General features: G+C 36.1%; 1 protein-coding gene across 24 annotated transcripts in view; it reads left to right on the forward strand.

Annotated features, from left to right (window-relative positions):
- Window positions 1–21284, forward strand: part of FIP1L1 (factor interacting with PAPOLA and CPSF1) — a 98693-nt gene that overhangs the window by 25518 nt on the left and 51891 nt on the right. For 12 of the 24 annotated variants that reach the window (XM_037829821.1, XM_037829824.1, XM_037829820.1 and 9 more), the window contains one exon: window positions 2245–2352. The exons of the other annotated variants lie outside the window; for them this stretch is intronic. In XM_037829821.1, the coding sequence (XP_037685749.1) occupies window positions 2245–2352 (108 nt within the window). The remainder of the gene's footprint in view (window positions 1–2244; window positions 2353–21284) is intronic. 24 annotated transcript variants of the gene reach the window in all.

Here is a 21284-nt window from a genome sequence, read left to right on the forward strand (position 1 = left end):
CTTGATCTAGGATCCAATTCAAGATCATTCATTTAACTATTACTTCTCCTTAGTCTTTTAATCTGGAATAGCTTCTCAGCCTTTCTTTGTATTTCTAGGTAGTTTTTAGAAGAGTACAGTTCAGTTGTTTTGTAGATTGTCCCTCAGTCTGGATTTGCCTGATGTTTCCTGGTTTTTAGATTCTGATTTTGCTTTTTAGAAAGAGATGGTGGTATGTCCTCCTCCTTGCATCATGCTGGCGATAAATGATTGCAGTGTGTCTTATTAGTGATGATAACTTTTATCACTTAGTTGTGGTGGTATTCTTCAGTTTTTCTCCACTGCACAGTTACTGCTTTCCCCATTGTGCTTAATAAGTTATTTGTGGGGAGACTGTGTGTAAATATTCTGTTCTTCAAACTTTTCAATAATCGTAGCAACAATCAACGACTTTTTCCTTAGTTATTACTATAATGGCTGCAGAATAGTGATGATCCGTTACTCCTTTTACATTTATTACTTAGCATTCTACTTTTAAAATGTGCTTTCCCACCTCTCCATTTATTTATTTGTTACCAGGTAGACACATTAATTCTTTATGTATGAGTGTGGGTGTATGCGTACACATGTGTATATGGCTTAAATATGTGGTATATAAACCATATACGTATGGTTTATAAATAATGTCATTTATTTTGATACTCATATTGCCCCAGATTTGGCCAGTGAGAGCCTCTTCAAACTGGTTCCTGTGTCCTTTTGACATATATCTATCATTTTTTGAGGATTTCTTTACTCTGGCATTACTAAGATACTCCATGCTCATCTTGGTACATTCCCTGCCCCATTCCTAGAAGCAGCCATTTCTTGAAGGCTCCCTGATTTCTTTTAGTGGGAAATGGTAATTAGAAACCACAATCTGGACACTAGCTGTGTTCTCACTGCTCCTGGAGTGTCATTATTTCCAGGCCTTTTCAGCAGCCATTAGTAATTTCAATATGAAATATATGTCTTATTTATTCATTCATTCATTCATGATTGATTGAGATACTTTAACTTCAAGTTCAACACCATGGGGTTCTTATTCCATTCCTCTATTTCATATTATATCTACCTTTTCCCGTAGTGAAAACCTGACTCCCTAAAACTTTGGTATCTGTGTATTCGTTTGCTTTATCCTAAAATACACACAAAATAGATTCGGAGCTTCTGCACCTACCTTCACAAGAAACAAACTATTAAGTGTAAATCAAAATTTGTTGAACTTTACAGTTCTTTTCTTTTTTTGGGGGGGTCAGATGTTTCCTTTAGAGTGGTAATTACGTTAATCATTTAAAAATGTAATATGGTTCATTGTATCTGTGTATTCAATTTTACATTTCTTTTCCTCCATGGATATTGATTTAATTTTATTTTTTTGATATATATTACATTTAACATAGTTCCAAAGGCAAGGCTATTCAAAAGTATACTCTGAGGATTATCACTGTTACCTATTCTACTTCTACCCCTGTCTATAACCAGTTTCATATCATTTAGTTTCTGGTTTATTCTTTCTGTGTTTCTTTTTATGTAAACAAGCAGATACATCTCTTTTTTTTTTTTCCTCTCCCTCTTATTGCCTTTAAAGAATGTCTTATTAGTCATATAAAGAATGGGCAAGAGTGTAAGTAGCTGAACTTTTTATGGAATATTTTATGGAGGATAAAATTAACTTTCTCTGGATTTTGCTTTGAAAGAGTTAAATTATTTTGAAGTAGAATTTTTATAAAATACAAAATACATTTTTAGTATAGATTTTTAAAAGAACATGTCAGAGTGTTACTGTTAACTGGTTGCACTAACAATACCTATGCCTGTTATTGAAAAATATCGGGAAAAAAATGCCAAAACCTTTCATGAGATTTTGTGAAATTGCAGATGTTAATGTTATTAATTCATAAAAGCACAGAAATTTATTCCTTGATAATATATTGCAACCTGAAGTAAGCCCTTGGTTCTTTTCTCATTTCTTCATTTTGACATATTGTCTAGGCCAAAGAACATTTCTAAAACTATTCTAGAGTTAAGATGTTGATAATACTATTTTAAAATATGAGTAGCGGGGTTAGTTTCAAAGCAAGTATTTTATATGACTTGAAGGAAATGTTATTATAGGAACATATTAAAGGACTTCAGAAAAAAGCATGTCGAGGAAAAAAAGAGAACGGGGGGGTCAGAGACAACAGTAATGTAAGAAAAAACATAGAAAATTTATCTCACCAGAAACAGCACCTCTTCTCAGTCTCAGACAAGTACTGCCTCCAGAAAAGCCAATTCAAGCGTTGGGAAGTGGCAGGATCGATATGGGAGGGCCGAATCACCTGATCTAAGGTAAGGCTGTTTTAAAAATTGGATACTCCCTGATGTTCAGATCATCAGTGTTGTTTTGTCTTATTAGTGAGATAATAAATTTTGATATTTTAACTCCCCCCCCCCCAAATTATGTTTTTCCAATGTAGTTTAGGGTTTTTTAAAGTAAACTTATGAATCAGGCCCTATAACCCTGTGTGTCACCTCTCATCTTTCTAACTTTTTATCATGTAAAATAAATTGCATGGAACTACCCTAACAGGTGCTCAATAATTTTTTTTTTCTCTTTCCCTTGCTGCAGGTTTAATTCATCTTTCTCATATCACACCCTGTTCAGAATCCCCAGGAGCTTTTTACTACTTATTGAATAACATCTGACCTTTTGAATGAGTATTTAGGACCTGTAAAATGTGGCTACTGAATTTTTCCAATCTTTATATCTAAACTGTTTCATTCCATAAACATGCCGCTCCATTAAGTAGGTCTACCAACTGTCCTAGGATGCACCATTTTCCTTATTGTTGTTATGCTTTTACTCATGATCCATCCTGCTTTGAATTTTGGTTTGTGTTTTAAATCTTACATTTACAAAACATATAACCTTGGATGGTAATGTAATCTCTTTGAACCTGATAAATGGAAGTAATAACTTCTACTCTGAGGGATATAGTGAGAAGCAAATATGTTAGGTTATAAAAGTGTTTTACCAATCGTAATCAATCTCAGAGGTTATACTTTGATGCCTGGCAAAGAAATACGGGCCAAGATTACTAATTTACCATTTGAAGTTTTAAACAGTTATGGTGTATGGGGGTAATTTTTTTGTTTTCTTTTGCTTTTGTTGTTATCTAATTTCAAGCTTTCTTCCCGGGGAACTTGGTGCTATATTAATGTGCTATTTTTCTTTTTCTGGTTTCTTTCACTTAGCATAATGGTTTTTAAAAAATTATTATTTTTAATTAGATAGGTCATAGGTTTACAAAAAAGTCATATGAAAAATACAGTGTTCCCATATACCCCCTATTATTGACACTTTGCACTAGCATGGTACCTTTCTTACAGCTGATTAGAGAATATTAAAATATTACTGTTACCTATAGTCCATTGTTTACATTAGGTGTATTTTTCCCATATACCATCTTATTATTAGCTTGTAACAGTGTCATACATTTGTTAAATTCATGAAAGAACATTCTTATATTTGTAGTATTTACCATAGTCTACTGTCCACAACATGGGGTTCACTGTTACACAGTCCCATGTTTTATCTTCTAACTTTCTGTCTGGTAACATACACCACCTAAAACTCTCCTTTCAACTACTTTCAACAACGTAATTCATTGATGTTAACTACCCTCACAATAATGTGCTGGTATCCCCACTGTCCATTTCCAAACATTTACAATTAACCTAAATAGAAATTATGCACAAATTAAGCATCAGCTCCCCTTTTTCTACCCCTAGTTTATGCCCCGATAACCTATATTCTGGATTCTGATTCTATTAGTTTGCTTTTTGTATTTAGTGATTATTATTATTATCATATCAGTGAGATCATACTATATTTATTCTTTTGTGTCCAGCTTATTTCACTCAACATAATGTCGTCAAGGTTCATCCATGTTGTTACATGCATCAGGACTTCATTCCGTCTTACAGCTGAATAATTGTTCCATCGTATGTGTATACCACATTTTGTTTATCCGTTCACTGGTTGATGGACACCTGGGTTGCTTTCATCTTTGGCAATTGTGAATAATACCACTGTGAACATCAGTGTGAAAATGTCTGTTCAAGTCCCTGCTTTCAGTTCTTCTGGGTATATTCCTAGTAGTGGGATTGTCGGATCATATGGCAGTTCTATACTTAGCTTCCTGAGGAACTGCCAGACTGTGTTTCACAGTGGATGCACCACTTTACATTCCCACCAGCAGTGAATAAGTATTCCTCTTTCTCCACATCCTATCTTGTAGGTTTTTGTTTTTCCGACAGTGGCCATTCTAGTATGTGTGAAATGATACCTTAGTGTGGTTTTGATTTGCATTTCCCTAATAGCTAATGATGTTGAGCATCTTTTCATGCTTTTTAGCCGTTTGCATTTCCTCTTTGGAAAAATGTCTGTTCATATCTTTTGCCCATCTTTTAATTGGGTTGTTTGTCTTTTTATTGTTGAGTTGTAGGATTTCTTTATATATTCTGGATATTAAACCCTTATCCAATATGTGGTTTCCAAATATTTTCTCCCATTGTGTAGGTTGCCTTTTTACTTTCTTGACAGAGTCCTTTGAAGCACAAAAGTTTTTAATTTTGAGGAGGTCCCATTTATCTACTACTTCTTTTGTTGCTTATGTTATGGGTGTAAAGTCTAAGAAACCATTGCCTACCGCAATATCTTGAAGATGCTTCCCTACGTTTTCTTCTAGGAGTTATATGGTCCTGGTTCTTACATTTAGGTCTTTGATCCATTTTGAGTTAACTTTTGTTTAAGGGGTGAAATAGGGTTCTTCTTTCAGTATTTTCATATGGATATCCAGATCTTTGCAGCACAGTATTGAGGAGACTGTTCAGTTGAGTGGACTTGGTAGACTTGTCAAATAGCAGTTAGCCATAGATATGAAGGTCTATTTCTGAACTCTCAATTCAATTCTGTTGGTAAGTATATCTGTCTTTATGCCAGTACCATGCTGTTTTGACTATTGTAGCTTTGTAATGTGCTTTAGAGTCAGGAACTGTGAGTTCTCCAGCTTTGTTCTTTTCAAGATGTTTTTGGCTATTTGGACCCCTTACCCTTCCAAATAAATTTGATAATTGGTCTTTCGTTTTCTGCAAAGTAGGCTGTTGGAATTTTATTTGTTAATCTTCTAATCCGTAAACACAGAATGTGCTTCCATTTATTTAGGTCTTTGATTTCTTTTAGCAATGTTTTGTAGTTTTCTGAGTACAAGTCCTTTAAATCTGTGGTTACGTTTATTCCTAGGGATTTAATTCTTTTAGTTTGCTATCGTAAATAGAGTTTTCTCCTTGATTTCTGCCTCATATTGCTCATTACTAGTGTATAGAAACACTACTGATGTTTGCATGTTGATCTTCTCCCACTTTGCTGAACTCGTTTATTAGCTCTATTAGCTTCCTTGTACATTTTTCAGGACTTTGTATATATAGGATCATGCCATCTGCAAATAGTGAAAGATTTACTTCTTCCTTTCCAGTGTAGATGCCTTTTATTTGTTTCTCTTGCCTAATTGCTCTAGCTAGAACTTTTAGCACAGTGTTGAAAAACAGTGGTGACAGTGGTATCCTTGTCTTGTTCCAGATCTTAGAGGTAAAGCTTTCAGTCTTTCACCATTGAATACGATGTTAGCTGTGAGTTTTTCATATATACCCTTAATCATATTGAGAAAGTTTATTTCTTTTCCTATCTTTTGCAGTATTTTTATCAAGAAAGGATACTGATTTTGTCAAATGCTTTTTCTGTGTCCATTAAGACGATAGTTGTTTTACTTCTTTAATTTGTTAATGTGGTATGTTACATTAATTGATTTTCTTGTATTGAACCATCCTTGCATACTTGGGATAAAACCCATTTGATCACGATATATAATTCTTTTAATGTGCTTTTGGATTTGATTTGCAAGTATTTTGTTGAGGATTTTTATCTGTATTCATTAGAGAGATTGGTCTGTAATTTTCTCTGACTTTGGTATTAGGGTGATGTTGGCTTATAGAATGAGTTAGGTAGTGTTCCCTCCTCTTCAAATTTTTGGAAGAGTTTGAGCAGGATTCATATTAACTCTTCTTGGAATGATGGTAGAATTTACCTATGAAGCCATCTGATCTTGGGCTTCTCTTTTTTGGGCAGTCTTTGATGACTGATTCAATCTCTCTATTTGTAATTGGTCTATTCAAGTCTTCTGTTTCTTCTGGGTTTTTTGTGTGTTTCTAGGAATTTGTCCATTACCTGCAAGTTCTCTGGTTTCTTGGCTTACCATTGTTCATAGTATTCTCTTATGTTCCTTTTTATGTCTGTGGGGTCAGTAGTAATGTCCCCCCTCTCATTTCTGATTTTATTTATTTGTGTCTTCTTTCTTTTTTTCTTTGTCTGTCTAGTTTTGCCTAGAGTGCAAAGTCTGGGTTGAAGGTCATCCCAGAGAGGACTTGCCAAGTCAGTATTTCCCAGGGCCAAGGATCCACCAACGGGGTGCAGACCAATACCAAAGAGACCTGGGGAAGAGGGTCAGGAAAGATGCCAAAAGCCTTTTTGACAGCTCCCCAAAGTTGCGCTTTCTTGGCATGCCCAGCAGATGGCGCCCTTCAGCATACTTTTCCCTATAGACCTACATAGGCCCTGCTTTGAATCTTACTGCCTTCGCCCCTGTCCGGGGCAGGTTTGAAACAATTCCTTCACCATCTCTGGAGTGGCTGAAATAGCTGGGATCATTACTGCACTCTGACCCCCCTGTTTTGGGGGAAGAGTTCTTCCACATCGCTCTCCGTCTGTAGGAACCAAGGAAGTACTGGACCCCAGATGGCTAGCCTCAAGAATGGAGGATGAGTGCTAGCAGTTGCTGCTGAGCAGTTTATGGTTTTTTACCACATGGTCTCAGCTTCTTCGTTCTGCTGTTCCTTGAATGCTGTACAATGCTTCCCTGGGCTCTGTATCCCAGAACAGTTTTTTCAAACAGTTTCTACCTGTTCGCTAACTGTTTTTGGAGGAGGACTGAGCCCTGCAGCCCTCTGCTCTACCATCTTTCTTGGAAATATTAATGTAGTTTTAATTAGTTTAACTTAGTTTCTTTTTAGTATGTAAATCATGATTCAATATCTTTGATCATAACACCTAGGAAAAAAGCAAAGGGGGAAGAGTCAAAACGGGGAAACACTATCAAAAGTCGATTTTCTTAGATTTATTTTTCTATGGGGTCTTAATTATATATTCCTCATGAGTTATAAGAATTTCTTGTCAACTTGCTTCAGGAGAATTTTCTATCAGGAGAGACTAAGCTTAATCATGATAAGCCACTAGAAGTAAGTTTTCAAAATTTATTTTAAATAAAGAGAAATTAGATCTAACAGTTGTGCCGTGGAGTGTACCAGCCGTTTTTGACATTTCTGTGGAACCCAAAATTTGAATAGATGAATATAATAGTTGAAAAGTTGAATATAATTTCTATATAATAATTAACTTGATTTAAATAACCTGGCTAGCTTCTCAGACAGCCTATTTATTGATCCCAAAAGGACCACACCATAAGATCTTTTTTATAAATCCATCATCACTGGTATTCCTGAAAAGGGATCAATAGCTCTCTTTGTATATGAGGAATAGCAATTTTCTTAGACCAGAAACTGTTTCTTGGCATAAGTATTGGATTTGGATTTTAGGTTTAGTTTTGCCATTAACTGTTGTATGAATTTAGGCAAGTTCTCTGTAGTCTCTTCTCTATTTGTCTGTAAAATGCTGATGCTAGACTGTATAATATAGAGGGTCCCTTCAGTTCAGAAGTTCTTTATTTTCTAGTTAGTCTCTGGTTTATACTAAAAAGGAGATCTAAGAAATTAGGGAATTTGCCCAGATTCACAGCTAGTAAAGAGGCAAAACCAGGACTCGTGTCCCTAGTTTTCTGCCTTTTACTACCTGTAATTCAGGAGAGTTGACTTTCATAGGCAAAGACATAGAAATACTTAAGATGAGTTATTATTTTTTTTTTTTTAAATCTTCATTTTATTGAGATATATTCACATACCACGCAGTCATACAAAACAAATTGTACTTTCGATTGTTTACAGTACCGTTACATAGTGGTACATTCATCACCCAAATCAATCCCTGACACCTTCACCAGCACACACACAAAAATAACAAGAATAACAACCAGAGTGAAAAAGAGCAATCGAAGCAAAAAAGAACACTGGGCACCCTTGTCCGTTTGTTTCCTTCCCCTATTTTTCTACTCCTCCATCCATAAACTAGACAAAGTGGAATGTGGTCCTTATGGCTTTCCCAATCCCATTGTCACCCCTCATAAGCTACATTTTTATATAACTGTCTTCGAGATTCATGGGTTCTGGGTTGTAGTTTGATAGTTTCAGGTATCCACCACCAGCTACCCCAATTCTTTAGAACCTAAAAAGGGTTGTCTAAAGTGTGCATAAGAGTGCCCACCAGAGCGACCTCTCGGCTCCTTTTGGAATCTCTCTGCCACTGAAGCTTATTTCATTTCCTTTCACATCCCCCTTTTGGTCAAGAAAATGTTCTCCGTCCCACGATGCCAGGTCTCATTCCTCCCCGGGAGTCATATTCCACGTTACCAGGGAGATTCACTCCCCTGGGTGTCTGATCCCACGTTGAGGGGAGGGCAGTGATTCCACCTTTCAAGTTGGCTTAGCTAGAGAGACAGGGCCACATCTGAGCAACAAAGAGGCATTCGGGAGGAGGCTCTTAGGCACACAACCATAGGGAGGCCTAGCCTCTCCTTTGCAGCAACCGTCTTCCCAAGGGTAAAACCTGTGGTAGAGGGCTCAACCCATCAAACCACCAGTCCTCTATGTCTGTGGTCATGTTAGCAACCACGGAGGTGGGGTAGGCGAATACCCCTGCATTCTCCACAGGCTCCTCAAGGGGGCACTACATCTTTTTTTTTTTCCCTTGTTTTTCTTTTTTTTTTTTTTTTTTTTAACTTTACCTTATTTTTTAAATCAACTGTATGAAAAAAAAAGTTAAAAAGAAAACAAACATACAATAAAAGAACATTTTAAAGAGACCATAACAAGGGAGTAAGAAAAAGACAACTAACCTAAGATAACTGCTTAACTTCCAACATGTTCCTACTTTACCCCAAGAAAGTTACCTAATATAGCAACATTTCTGTGAACTTGTTCCTACTATATCCATCAGAAATTAACAGACCATAGTCATTCCTGGGCATCCCCAGAACGTTAAATAGCTTATCTGTTCTTCTTGGATTATTGTTCCCCCCTTCCTTAATTGCTCTCTATTGCTAGTTCCCCTACATTCTACATTATAAACCATTTGTTTTACATTTTTCAAAGTTCACATTAGTGGTAGCATATAATATTTCTCTTTTTGTGCCTGGCTTATTTCGCTCAGCATTATGTCTTCAAGGTTCCTCCATGTTCTCATATGTTTCACGAGATCGTTCCTTCTTACTGCCGCGTAGTATTCCATCGTCTGTATATACCACATTTTATTTATCCACTCATCTGTTGAAGGACATTTGGGTTGTTTCCATCTCTTGGCAATTGTGAATAATGCTGCTATGAACATTGGCGTGCAGATATCTGTTCGTGTCACTGCTTTCCGACCTTCCGGGTATATACCGAGAAGTGCAATCGCTGGATCGAATGGTAACTCTATATCTAGTTTTCTAAGGAACTGCCAGACTGACTTCCAGAGTGGCTGAACCATTAGACAGTCCCACCAACAATGAATAAGAGTTCCAATTTCTCCACATCCCCTCCAGCGTTTGTAGTTTCCTGTTTGTTTAATGGCAGCCATTCTAATCGGTGTTAGATGGTATCTCATTGTGGTCTTGATTTGCATCTCTCTAATAGCTAGTGAAGCTGAACATTTTTTCATGTGTTTCTTGGCCATTTGTATTTCCTCTTCAGAGAACTGTCTTTTCATATCTTTTGCCCATTTTATAATTGGGCTGTCTGTACTATTGTCATTGAGTTGTAGGATTTCTTTATATATGCAAGATATCAGTTTTTGTCAGACACATGGTTTCCAAAAATTTTTTCCCATTGACTTGGCTGCCTCTTTACCTTTTTGAGAAATTCCTTTGAGGTGCAGAAACTTCTAAGCTTGAGGAGTTCCCATTTATCTGTTTTCTCTTTTGTTGCTTGTGCTTTGGGTGTAAAGTCTAGGAAGTGGCTGCCTAATACAAGGTCTTGAAGATGTTTTCCTACATTATCTTCTAGGAGTTTTATGGTACTTTCTTTCATATTGAGATCTTTGGTCCATTTTGAGTTAATTTTTGTGTAGGGGGTGAGGTAGGGGTCCTCTTTCATTCTTTTGGATATGGATATCCAACTCTCCCAGCCCCACTTGTTGAAAAGACCATTATGACTCAGTTCAGTGACTTTGGGGGCCTTATCAAAGATCAGTCGGCCATAGATCTGACGGTCTATCTCTGAATTCTCAATTCGATTCCATTGATCTATATGTCTATCTTTGTGCCAGTACCATGCTGTTTTGGCAACTGTGGCTTTATAATAAGCTTCAGAGTCAGGGAGTGTAAGTCCTCCCAGTTCATTTTTCTTTTTTAGAGTGTCTTTAGCAACTCGAGGCATCTTCCCTTTCCAAATAAATTTGATAACTAGCTTTTCCAAGTCTGCAAAGTAGGTTGTTGGAATTTTGATTGGGATTGCATTGAATCTGTAGATGAGTTTGGGTAGAATTGACATCTTAATGACATTTAGCCTTCCTATCCATGAACATGGAATATTTTTCCATCTTTTAAGGTCCCCTTCTATTTCTTTTAGTAGAGTTATGTAGTTTTCTTTGTATAGGTCTTTTACATCTTTGGTTAAGTTTATTCCTAGGTACTTGATTTTTTTAGTTGCTATTGAAAATGGTATCTTTTTCTTGAGTGTCTCTTCAGTTTGTTCATTTCTAGCATATAGAAACATTACTGACTTATGTTCATTAACCTTGTATCCCGCTACTTTGCTAAATTTGTTTATTAGCTCTGGTAGCTGTATCGTCGATTTCTCAGGGTTTTCTAGATATAAGATCATATCATCTGCAAACAATGACAGTTTTACTTCTTCTTTTCCAATTTGGATGCCTTTTATTTCTTTGTCTTGCCGGATTGCCCTGGCTAGCACTTCCAGCACAATGTTGAGTAACAGTGGTGACAGCGGGCATCCTTGTCTTGTTCCTGATCTTAGAGAGAAGGCTTTCAGTCTCTCACCATTGAGTACTGTGGTGGCTGTGGGTTTTTCATATATGCTCTGTATCATGTTGAGGAAGTTTCCTTCAATTCCTACCTTTTGAAGTGTTTTTATCAAAAACGGATGTTGGATTTTGTCAAATGCTTTTTCAGCATCTATTGAGATGATGAATTGATTTTTCCCTTTTGACTTGTTAATGTGTTGTAATACATTGATTGATTTTCTTATGTTGAACCATCCTTGCATGCCTGGAATGAACCCCACTTGGTCATGGTGTATGATTTTTTTAATGTGTCTTTGGATTCGATTTGCAAGTATTTTGTTGAGGATTTTTGCATCTGTATTCATTAGGGAGATTGGCCGGTAGTTTTCCTTTTTTGTAGCATCTTTGCCTGGTTTTGGTATTAGATTGATGTTAGCTTCATAAAATGAGTTAGGTAGTGTTCCATTTTCTTCAATGTTTTGAAAGAGTTTGAGTAAGATTGGTGTCAGTTCTTTCTGGAAAGTTTGGTAGAATTCCCCTGTGAAGCCATCTGGCCCTGGGCATTTATTTGTGGGAAGATTTTTGATGACTGATTGGATCTCTTTGCTTGTGATGGGTTGGTTGAGGTCTTCTATTTCTTCTCTGGTCAGTCTAGGTTGTTCATATATTTCCAGGAAATTGTCCATTTCCTCTACATTATCCAGTTTGTTGCCATACAGTTGTTCATAGTATCCTCTTATAATTTTTTTAATTTCTTCAAGATCTGCAGTTATGTCACCTTTTTCATTCATTATTTTGTTTATATGGGTCTTCTCTCTTTTTGATTTTGTCAGTCTAGCTAGGGGCTTGTCAATCTTGTTGATCTTCTCAAAGAACCAACTTTTGGTGATATTTATCCTCTCTATTGTTCTTTTGTTCTCTATGTCATTTATTTCTGCTTTAATCCTTGTTATTTCTTTTCTTGTACTTGGTTTAGGATTGGTTTGCTGTTCATTTTCTAGCTTCTTCAGTTGATCCACTAGTTCTTTGATTTTGGCTCTTTCTTCCTTTTTAATATATGCGTTTAGTGCTATAAATTTCCCCCTTAGCACTGCTTTTGCTGCATCCCATAGGTTTTGGTATGTTGTGTTCTCATTTTCATTCGTCTCTATATATTTAGCAATTTCTCTTGCTATTTCTTCTTTAACCCACTGATTGTTTAGGAGTGTGTTGTTTAACCTCCAGGTATTTGTGAATTTTTTAAGTCTCTGATGGTTATTGACTTCTAATTGTATTCCATTGTGGTCAGAGAATGTGCTTTGAAAAATTTCAATCTTTTTAAATTTATTGAGGCTTGTTTTATGTCCCAGCATATGATCTATTCTGGAGAAAGTTCCATGAGCACTGGAAAAGTATGTGTATCCTGGTGATTTGGGATGTAATGTCCTGTAGATGTCTGTTAAATCTAATTCATTTATCAGATTGTTTAGGTTTTCAATTTCCTTATTGGTCTTCTGTCTGGTTGATCTATCTATAGGAGAGAGTGATGTGTTGAAGTCTCCCACAATTATTGTGGAAACATCAATTGCTTCCTTTAGTTTTGCCAGTGTTTCTCTCATGTATTTTGTGGCACCTTGATTGGGTGCATAGACATTTACGATTGTTATTTCTTCTTGCTGAATTGCCCCTTTTATTAGTATGTAGTGGCCTTCTTTGTCTCTCAAAACATCCCTGCATTTGAAGTCTGTTTTATCTGAGATTAATATTGCTACACCTGCTTTCTTTTGGCTGTAGCTTGCATGAAATATTTTTTTCCATCCTTTCACTTTCAGTTTCTTTGTGTCCCTGTGTCTAAGATGAGTCTCTTGTATGCATCATATTGATGGTTCATTTTTTTTGATCCATTCTGCAAATCTATATCTTTTAATTGGGGAGTTTAATCCATTTACATTCAACGTTATAACCGTGAAGGCATTTCTTGAATCAGCCATTTTATCCTTTGGTTTATGTTTGTCATATTTTTCCCCTCTGTCTATTAATATCCTTTATTGTACCCATACCGAATCTCTTTAGTACTGAACCTTTCTCCAAGTCTCTCTGTCCTTTCTTTGTTTCTCTGTCTGTAGGGCTCTCTTGAGTATCTCCAGTAGGGCAGGTCTCTTGTTAGCAAATTCTCTCAGCATTTGTTTGTCTGTGAAAAATTTAAGCTCTCCCTCAAATTTGAAGGAGAGCTTTGCTGGATAAAGTATTCTTGGCTGGAAATTTTTCTCACTCAGAATTTTAAATATATCGTGCCACTGCCTTCTCGCCTCCATGGTGGCTGCTGAGTAGTCACTACTTAGTCTTATGCTGTTTCCTTTGTATGTGGTGAATTGCTTTTCTCTTGCTGCTTTCAGAACTTGCTCCTTCTCTTCTGTGTTTGACAGTGTGATCAGTATATGTCTCGGAGTGGGTTTATTTGGATTTATTCTATTTGGGGTTCGCTGAGCATTTATGATTTGTGTATTTATGTTGTTTTGAAGATTTGGGAAGTTTTCCCCAACAATTTCTTTGAATACTCTTCCTAGACCTTTACCCTTTTCTTCCTCTTCTGGGACACCAGTGAGTCTGTATTCGGACGTTTCATGTCATCTATCATATCCCTGAGGTCCATTTTGATTTTTTCAATTTTTTTCCCCATTCTTTCTTTTATGCTTTCATTTTCCATTCTGTCATCTTCGAGGTCACTGATTCGTTGTTCAACTTCCTCTAGTTTTGTACTATGAGTGTCCAGAATCTTTTTAATTTGGTCAACAGTTTCTTTAATTTCCATAAGATCATCCATTTTTTTATTTAGTCTTGCAATGTCTTCTTTATGCTCTTCTAGGGTCTTCTTGATTTCCTTTGTCTCCCGTACTATGGTCTCATTGTTCATCTTTAGTTCTTTGAGTAGCTGCTCTAGGTGCTGTGTCTCTTCTGATCTTTTGATTTGGGTGCTTGGGCTTGGGTTATCCATATCGTCTGGTTTTTTCATATGCTTTATAATTTTCTGTTGTTTTTGGCCTCGTGGCATTTGCTGAACTTGATAGGGTTCTTTTAGGATCTGTAGACCAATTGAAGTCCTTATCTCTAATTTATCAGATTTACAGCTTCGTGGAGTACACTTTCTCTAACTAACCAGCAGGTGGCGTCCACGAGCCACCTGTTCTCCACAAGCCAGTTCTCCCCTGCTTAGCCTTTTTGGTGAGTGGGGGAGTGAGTCTTATGGGGTCCAGTTGGTGTACCAAGCTTGCGTGTGTAGTTGGTATTGCCTGCCCTGTGTATGGGGCGTGTTTCTGGGCAGTCAGGGAGCGGGGGGTGGCTCTAACAATCAAATCTCCCTGGTGATCCTAGAGTTTTAAAGCTGCTGCAATAGTCTAATCCTTCAGTTCAGTCCTGCCACAGTTTGTCTCTGCCACTGACCCACAAGTCCTTGGTATTGGCGTATGGCTGCTGAGACTTGCAAGTGGGCCCCTCTTCCAGGCCGTGCACCCCGGGTCCTCTGTTGAGGGATGACTGTGCTATGTCACAGGTGAGTGCCGTCCCCCCAGGGCAGTTCTGGGCTGCTGGGCTGTGTAGGGAGGCTCCCAGTCTGCTGAAATGATGGCTGAATGGGGCTTTGTTAATTCACACTGCTCTACCTTCCCAACTCTGTGATAATCAGCTGAGGTTGCAGGGAAGGCTAATGTCCACGCCCAGTTTTGTGGTGCGTGCCTGTTATTTGAAGCACTTCCGTCACACTGGGTTTTCTGGGGCAGTTCTGGGCTATGGGGCTGGCGATGGGCAGGAGTGTTTCCTGTCCACCAGGATGATGGCTGTGAGCGGACACCCCCCTTTTCTTGGGAAGTTGTGGTGTTTAGTGAATTTTCTCAGCCACTGGATTATTGCGTTTTGTCTCAGAGCTCTCCTAGTTCTGCTCTTCACTTGACCTGCCCAAATTGCAGGTCTTTGAAGCTTTCTGTATTGGGCTTCTTAGAGTAATTGTTTTAGAAAAAGAAAAAAGGATTAAAAAAAAAAAAAACAAAAAACGGGCCCTCCTCAGAGATCTAATGGGTTATTGAAATGCTAAGAGACAAAGCAACCAGGGCCTTTAAGGAAAGGTCCACAGGGCAGAGAGATCAGCTTTTCTTCGGGATTTTCATATGCGCCTCAGGGCCTGAGCTCAGGCCTGAGCTCTGCCCTTCCCCCTTCTATGTTCACCAGAACTCCAAAAATCCTCCGCTTTTATTTTGGAGTTTTTCATGTTGTTTTTTTTCTATGCCTGTCTCCTGTCTGCTGGGCTGGCTGCTCTCAGATTCTCTGGTGTCTGGTCTCCGTCTATCTGTGGTTGGAGTTTGGATCAGCAGAATGAGTTTCCGATAAGGGCTGCCACTGCAGTTCTCCCTTCTCCTTCCCGGAACTCACAGCCCCTCCTCCCACGGGACTGAGCCTGGCAGGGAGGGGCACGGGTCCCCTGGCCACAAAAACTTACAGATTTTGCTGATCTCAGCAGTTCCACGTTTTCATGAGTGTTGTATGAAGTATGCCCAAAGTCAGATTGCTCTGTGGTGTCCAGTCCATGCAGTTCCTGGCTTTCTACCTACTTTCCTAGAGGAGTAACTAAAAGATACAGCTCACCAGTCTGCCATCTTGCCCCGCCTCAAGATGAGTTATTTTTAATTTATAACTTTATATATATGTTTCTTGTTTTATTGTGTTTTAACATGTGAAATTCCTTTTATATCAATTATTTGACTTCGAACTTTTTTTGTTTTTTATTTTAAGTAGTCATGCTTTTGTTACAATACATTACTTCTTGAAGTAAGATAATTAATATGTAAGGGACAATATTATCGCTGATATCTGAAAGCAGTACATCTCTGTTTATACTGTGTAGTTACCCTCACACTTTCCCTAACCTGCCCTCACACTCTCCCTTATGCCGCTCCCTGCAAAAAACAGCTTCTTTGGAAATACAGAAAACTCTCCATTCGGATATTGTGATTAATCTTAGGGAATATATGCAGTAGGAAATTTGACACTTTTTTGATATGCATTTTATGCTTTTGACGATTCTAAAAATAAATAAAAACCTTAGACAAAAGCAACTTCTCTGTAAATGTTACATGTATATTTGTGCATATTTTTATAGCATAAGATAGAAAACTGGCTTCCACCTTTCATACATAATGTAATGGAAGTGTGGAGAGTTTATTTGAGACGTTGTAAAGAGCAATTAAACAATGGTTGAGATCCTTTTCATAAGCTCTACTATATTTGAAAATTTGGACTTAACATCTCACTAGTTCTTAATTTGTATAATACAGTGTTTTTCAAACTTCAGCATTACTCTTCAAGCTACCTCTATATGTTTATGGCAATAGCATTTTATTGTTTGTAAGTTTTCTTTATAATTTCAATTTATAAAGCCAGTTAGTAAGAATGAATAAGTTTTTTAATCAACACAAAATATTGGAATGGCGATGTGGATGACTGCTGCAATCTTATCCTTAATGTCCAGTTTATTTCTGTATTTTGTTTCCATTTTATGATAACAAATTGTCCCCTTGGGAGGAGCAGATACTAAGTTGTTTGGTTTTTTTTTAAGCTTGTTTTCCAATATCAAAATGCTTTTTAGCTTTCAGATGCTTGAAAGAGGAATAATAAAAATTACTTTTTGAATCACTAAAATATGTAAACCTGCTTACATTTCTAATGTAGATAAACATACAGGATTCACAATAAACTTTAAATGCTATAAAATCAACATATCTAAGAGTTTACCGGTTCAGTTGTTCTTGCACTGTTTACTTTTATGTTTTGATAAGATAATGTACTGAAAGATGTACATGGTGTTTAACTGAGCACTTTGAATGCATGTTCCTGTAGTGTGTAGCTTGTAAAGTTTTATGTGACTGAATATACGAAGGCCTTTAGTTTTTGCAAAGTTCCCTGTAGAACTATATCTTATTCCTGTTAATGATACATTTAAAAACATTAAATTAAGCATAAGAGTGGTAAAACTTTATTTCAGACTCTGCCCAAAAGTGAGTTAATGTACATTAATGAATGCATATATGTCCTCCATGAATCATATTTTAGCATATTGCATGTTTTAGCATTCGAGGATTTTTTTTGGTATGTTTTTAATACAACTTAAAAAGTAATTAGCGTTTTATAAAATTCAGGCCCCGGAAAACTAGTGTGAAAACACGCTGTTGGTGTTAAGATGAGAAAAGGTTTTGGAGTAGTTCATACCTAAGTGAATTCTGGTACTGCCACTTTACTACTCAAAAGAGACTCTTTCCACATATGTAAAAATGAAACTAATTGGACTTATACCTTTCTTTCAACATACTTGTAAGGATTAAAATAATTTATAAGCCTGTAAAAGTATACCTAGTACAGGTTCTGAAAAATAAGGTCAGGCACCCAGTAAAAGTTAGTTCCCTTTTGACTGTGCCTATCACAGACTTTTTTGGTCTCTTTAACTAGTATGGTAGAATTAAAATGTAGGTTATGAAGACAAAGTTTTAAATTCTGTGACTTATTTTGGACATACATTGTTCTTCTAGACAGGCATTTTGATGAATAATTCTTTACCTGTAAATAGCATATATTATATTTTTTAATAAAACTATGTACCATAGAGAAAATTATACTTGTGCTTGTGAACATAAAAAAAAAAACAAAAAAGCAAACAAAAAACAGATATAGAAGCAGTAGTGTATCAGTCCACAACACTTAAAAGATGAGTATAAAAATATGTAAAGAATGACATCCTTACCTTAATTATTAGACCTTGATGGGTGTGACTTTGCATTTAGTTGAGTAGTAAAGAGTTAAATATTAATTTTTATCAGTCACTTTAAAATCTTTCTAGAGAAGAACAGACTATCTATAAGTCTCTTTCTTGGGCATACCTTCAGAGTTGTAGCCCTCAGCTTTGGCTATACTTTGGAATTACCTGGGGAGCTTGAAAATTATTGATGCTTCAGACCAAAGATTTTGATTTAAATAGTCTGATTTGTAATCCAGGCATCAAGATTTTTAAAAGCTCCCCAGATGATCCTGAGGTGCAGAAAAGTTTGAGACCTACTAACTTAAGATACTTGATTCTGGTTTGACATAAAGATTGAAGTTAAATGCTAACTGGGCATTTAATTTAGTGATAATGAGAGCTGACATTTGTGTAACATTTGACAGACTTACGCAGTCCTTTCCAATATGTTATCCTCATTTAATTTAAATTCTTTGCCTCTTTGAGTCTTTTAAGAGTTTGGTAATCACTGTCGAAGGTGGATTGTGCTACTTCTTTTGCAAGCAGAACGATGGTTCATTAGATGAATTGGAATCCTGCACATAATACTTTCCCCACATCTCTCTTTGCTCTTTCCTCCGTCTCATTTGTCAGAATCCATGCTGGCATGTCTTTCAGGGCTCATCTCTTTCCTAAAGATTTTGTGTCAGTTTGCATGCAGACCTGTTGTACAGCAGTCTGTTTAGATATGTATGACTGGAGTTAGACATCATACCAAATGTATCTGTCATTAAATTGGCAATATGGAATAGCCACATTCTAGGTTTCTTGAACTATCTATCTGCTGTCCAATCCTAGTAAAAGTTCTGTTGTGGAAAAAAAAAAAAAACAACATTCATAGAAGATTTCTGCAAGGAAATGTGATATTTCCATTGCTTTAAAATAGTGGTTCTGAACTTTCTTTGAATCATCAATTGCTGTGAAGATTTACTGCAAACTGTGGACTCTGTTTTCTGAAAAATACCTGTATACATATGCATTTTAGTTCGCTTCAGGGACCTCTTGATCCCTCTCTATAGAACCGTATAAGCGAGTAAAGAACACTCATTAAATACGATTAAATCCTTAGTTCAAGCCTGACCATTAAGAGTCTTAAATACTCAGATCACATTATCTTGCTTCCCCTTATTAATTTGCTTTTATTACATTGTACATTGTTGTTCTCTTTCACTCAGCATTGAGAGACATGAGAAACTTCTCTGTGAATCATACTTCGGTTTTCATTGTAGTAATGTTTTACTGTTTTTCAAAAGCATGAGGTTGTAGTCCATATAGTGAAATCAATTTAGTGGTCCTAACTAGCATTTGTACCGTTTCTTTTGCTCTTCTATGTTATATTTAAATATTGATAAAATCATATTTAGTATTAATGTTCCCCTTTTTCCTTTATAGTAAGTGAATAGTATACTAGTTCATGAAACATTGTTTTTATAGTTTTTTATTATCTGTGTACTAGATTGGTATGCAAAATGTATTTCTTACTGGGTTTTGTGTTAAAAATAAAATGTTTTAAAAATACCATACTCTATCATACCTTCTCTAAGGCAGACTAAAAGGAGAATTTTTTTTCTCTTTATTCACGTCTGTGAAATGGGGATAATCATAGGATTATTATACAGGCTAAATATACATAAAGTGCTTAGAATGGTGCTTACTTAGCACATAGGGGGTGCTCAATAAATACTAATTATTACTAGGAAAACTGGTCTTCAGAGCTGATAGTCTGTTTTTATCTTACGCACACTAAAGATCTTAGTTAATAATGTTCTTTGGGCTGCTAAGAATAAGAAGTTCAGAGATAATATAGAATAGAAAAGAGTGTGACAGAAATAGAAAAGAGTGTGACAGAGAAAAGTAGAAGAGAATCCAGTGATTGGAAATAGAATAGAATAGAATAGGGATAGGGATAGGATAGAATAGGGAATAGAAAAGAGGTGACAGAAATAGAAAAGAGTGTGACAGAGAAAAGTAGAGTGGAAGTAAAGATTTTTACTCTGAAGTCTAGGTAGCAATAAGTAGGAAAATTCTAAGTTTAGAGAAGATAATTGGAGCAGTAGTTTTTGTAAATAAGAGGTATTTACACTTTTCTTATGTGTGAATATTAGAATACATTCTCAGCTATATTGGAGAGTATATGTTTAATAAAATCACTCTTGGTCTGTGGGATCATGAGAGGGAATCTGGAAACTCAGTGACCCATGCATAAAATCTGAAAGGTATTAGTATGTCTTCTCATTCAGTGATAATATTCTCATTGAATTATTTGAATTATCAATTCAGAAATATCTTTTATCTAATTTTATCAATTAAAATTGAAGAGAAATCTTAAGTGGGCAAGAGATTGGTGAATGAGAATTGATTATGTACTTGAAGACATTTCAAATGTCATTATATACTTTTTATAGGTCTGTATTTTTGTGAGCATAAAATTGTAGGGTTTTCTGAGGCTCCCTTGTGATGAACTCGCATCATCTCTTGATTTCCAAAAAAGTCTGAAATTTTTTGAAGGTGAATTCTCTTGCCAGAAAGCATCATGGCTCAAGGGAAGGATTCTTCAGGCTTTTAAATTATTATTTGGGTATATGACTTCACTCTTGAGCCCCAGTTTTTTCATCCCTAAAAAAAAAGTATACAGTAATTTTTAAATGAAAAGTTGATTGTGAGCCTTCAGTATTCAAAAAATGGTAACCACCATACTCATTAGTCATTTTAGGAATCTAACTGTAGTAGCTGTAGAAGGAACTGAACTATGGTATTTTACTTGTTTTATTTCTCCTGTAAAGTTTTAAAAGTGAAATTGTTCAAAACTGAAATACAGGTGAAGAGAAATTTATCTAATTTTCATCCATTTTTCATTGCCTATTTCTATAAGTGACTTTTGTGTCTTGTTAAGTATATGCACTTTATAAAGTCCGTAAGTATATGATGGATTTTTAACATATTTAATTTAATTTATTAGGTTTTCCTATTAAATTTGCAGCATTGTTTTATGTTGTGTGATTTTCCTATATCATATATTTTGAACTTCAGAGAGATTGTAGATATAATTAATTGGAGGTGGGGCAGCATTTAAATATTTGAATTTTTCTCTCTAAAGACCAGTTAACAGAAATGGGAGACTGGTTCTCTTTCCATGCTTTCTTTTTTTTTTTTTTTTTTTTAAATCTTCATTTTATTGAGATATATTCACATACCACGCAGTCATACAAAACAAATCAAACTTTCGATTGTTCACAGTACCATTACATAGTTGTACAT

Source organism: Choloepus didactylus, chromosome 3 (genome assembly GCF_015220235.1).
Source record: "Choloepus didactylus isolate mChoDid1 chromosome 3, mChoDid1.pri, whole genome shotgun sequence".
Lineage (NCBI taxonomy): Eukaryota > Metazoa > Chordata > Mammalia > Pilosa > Megalonychidae > Choloepus > Choloepus didactylus.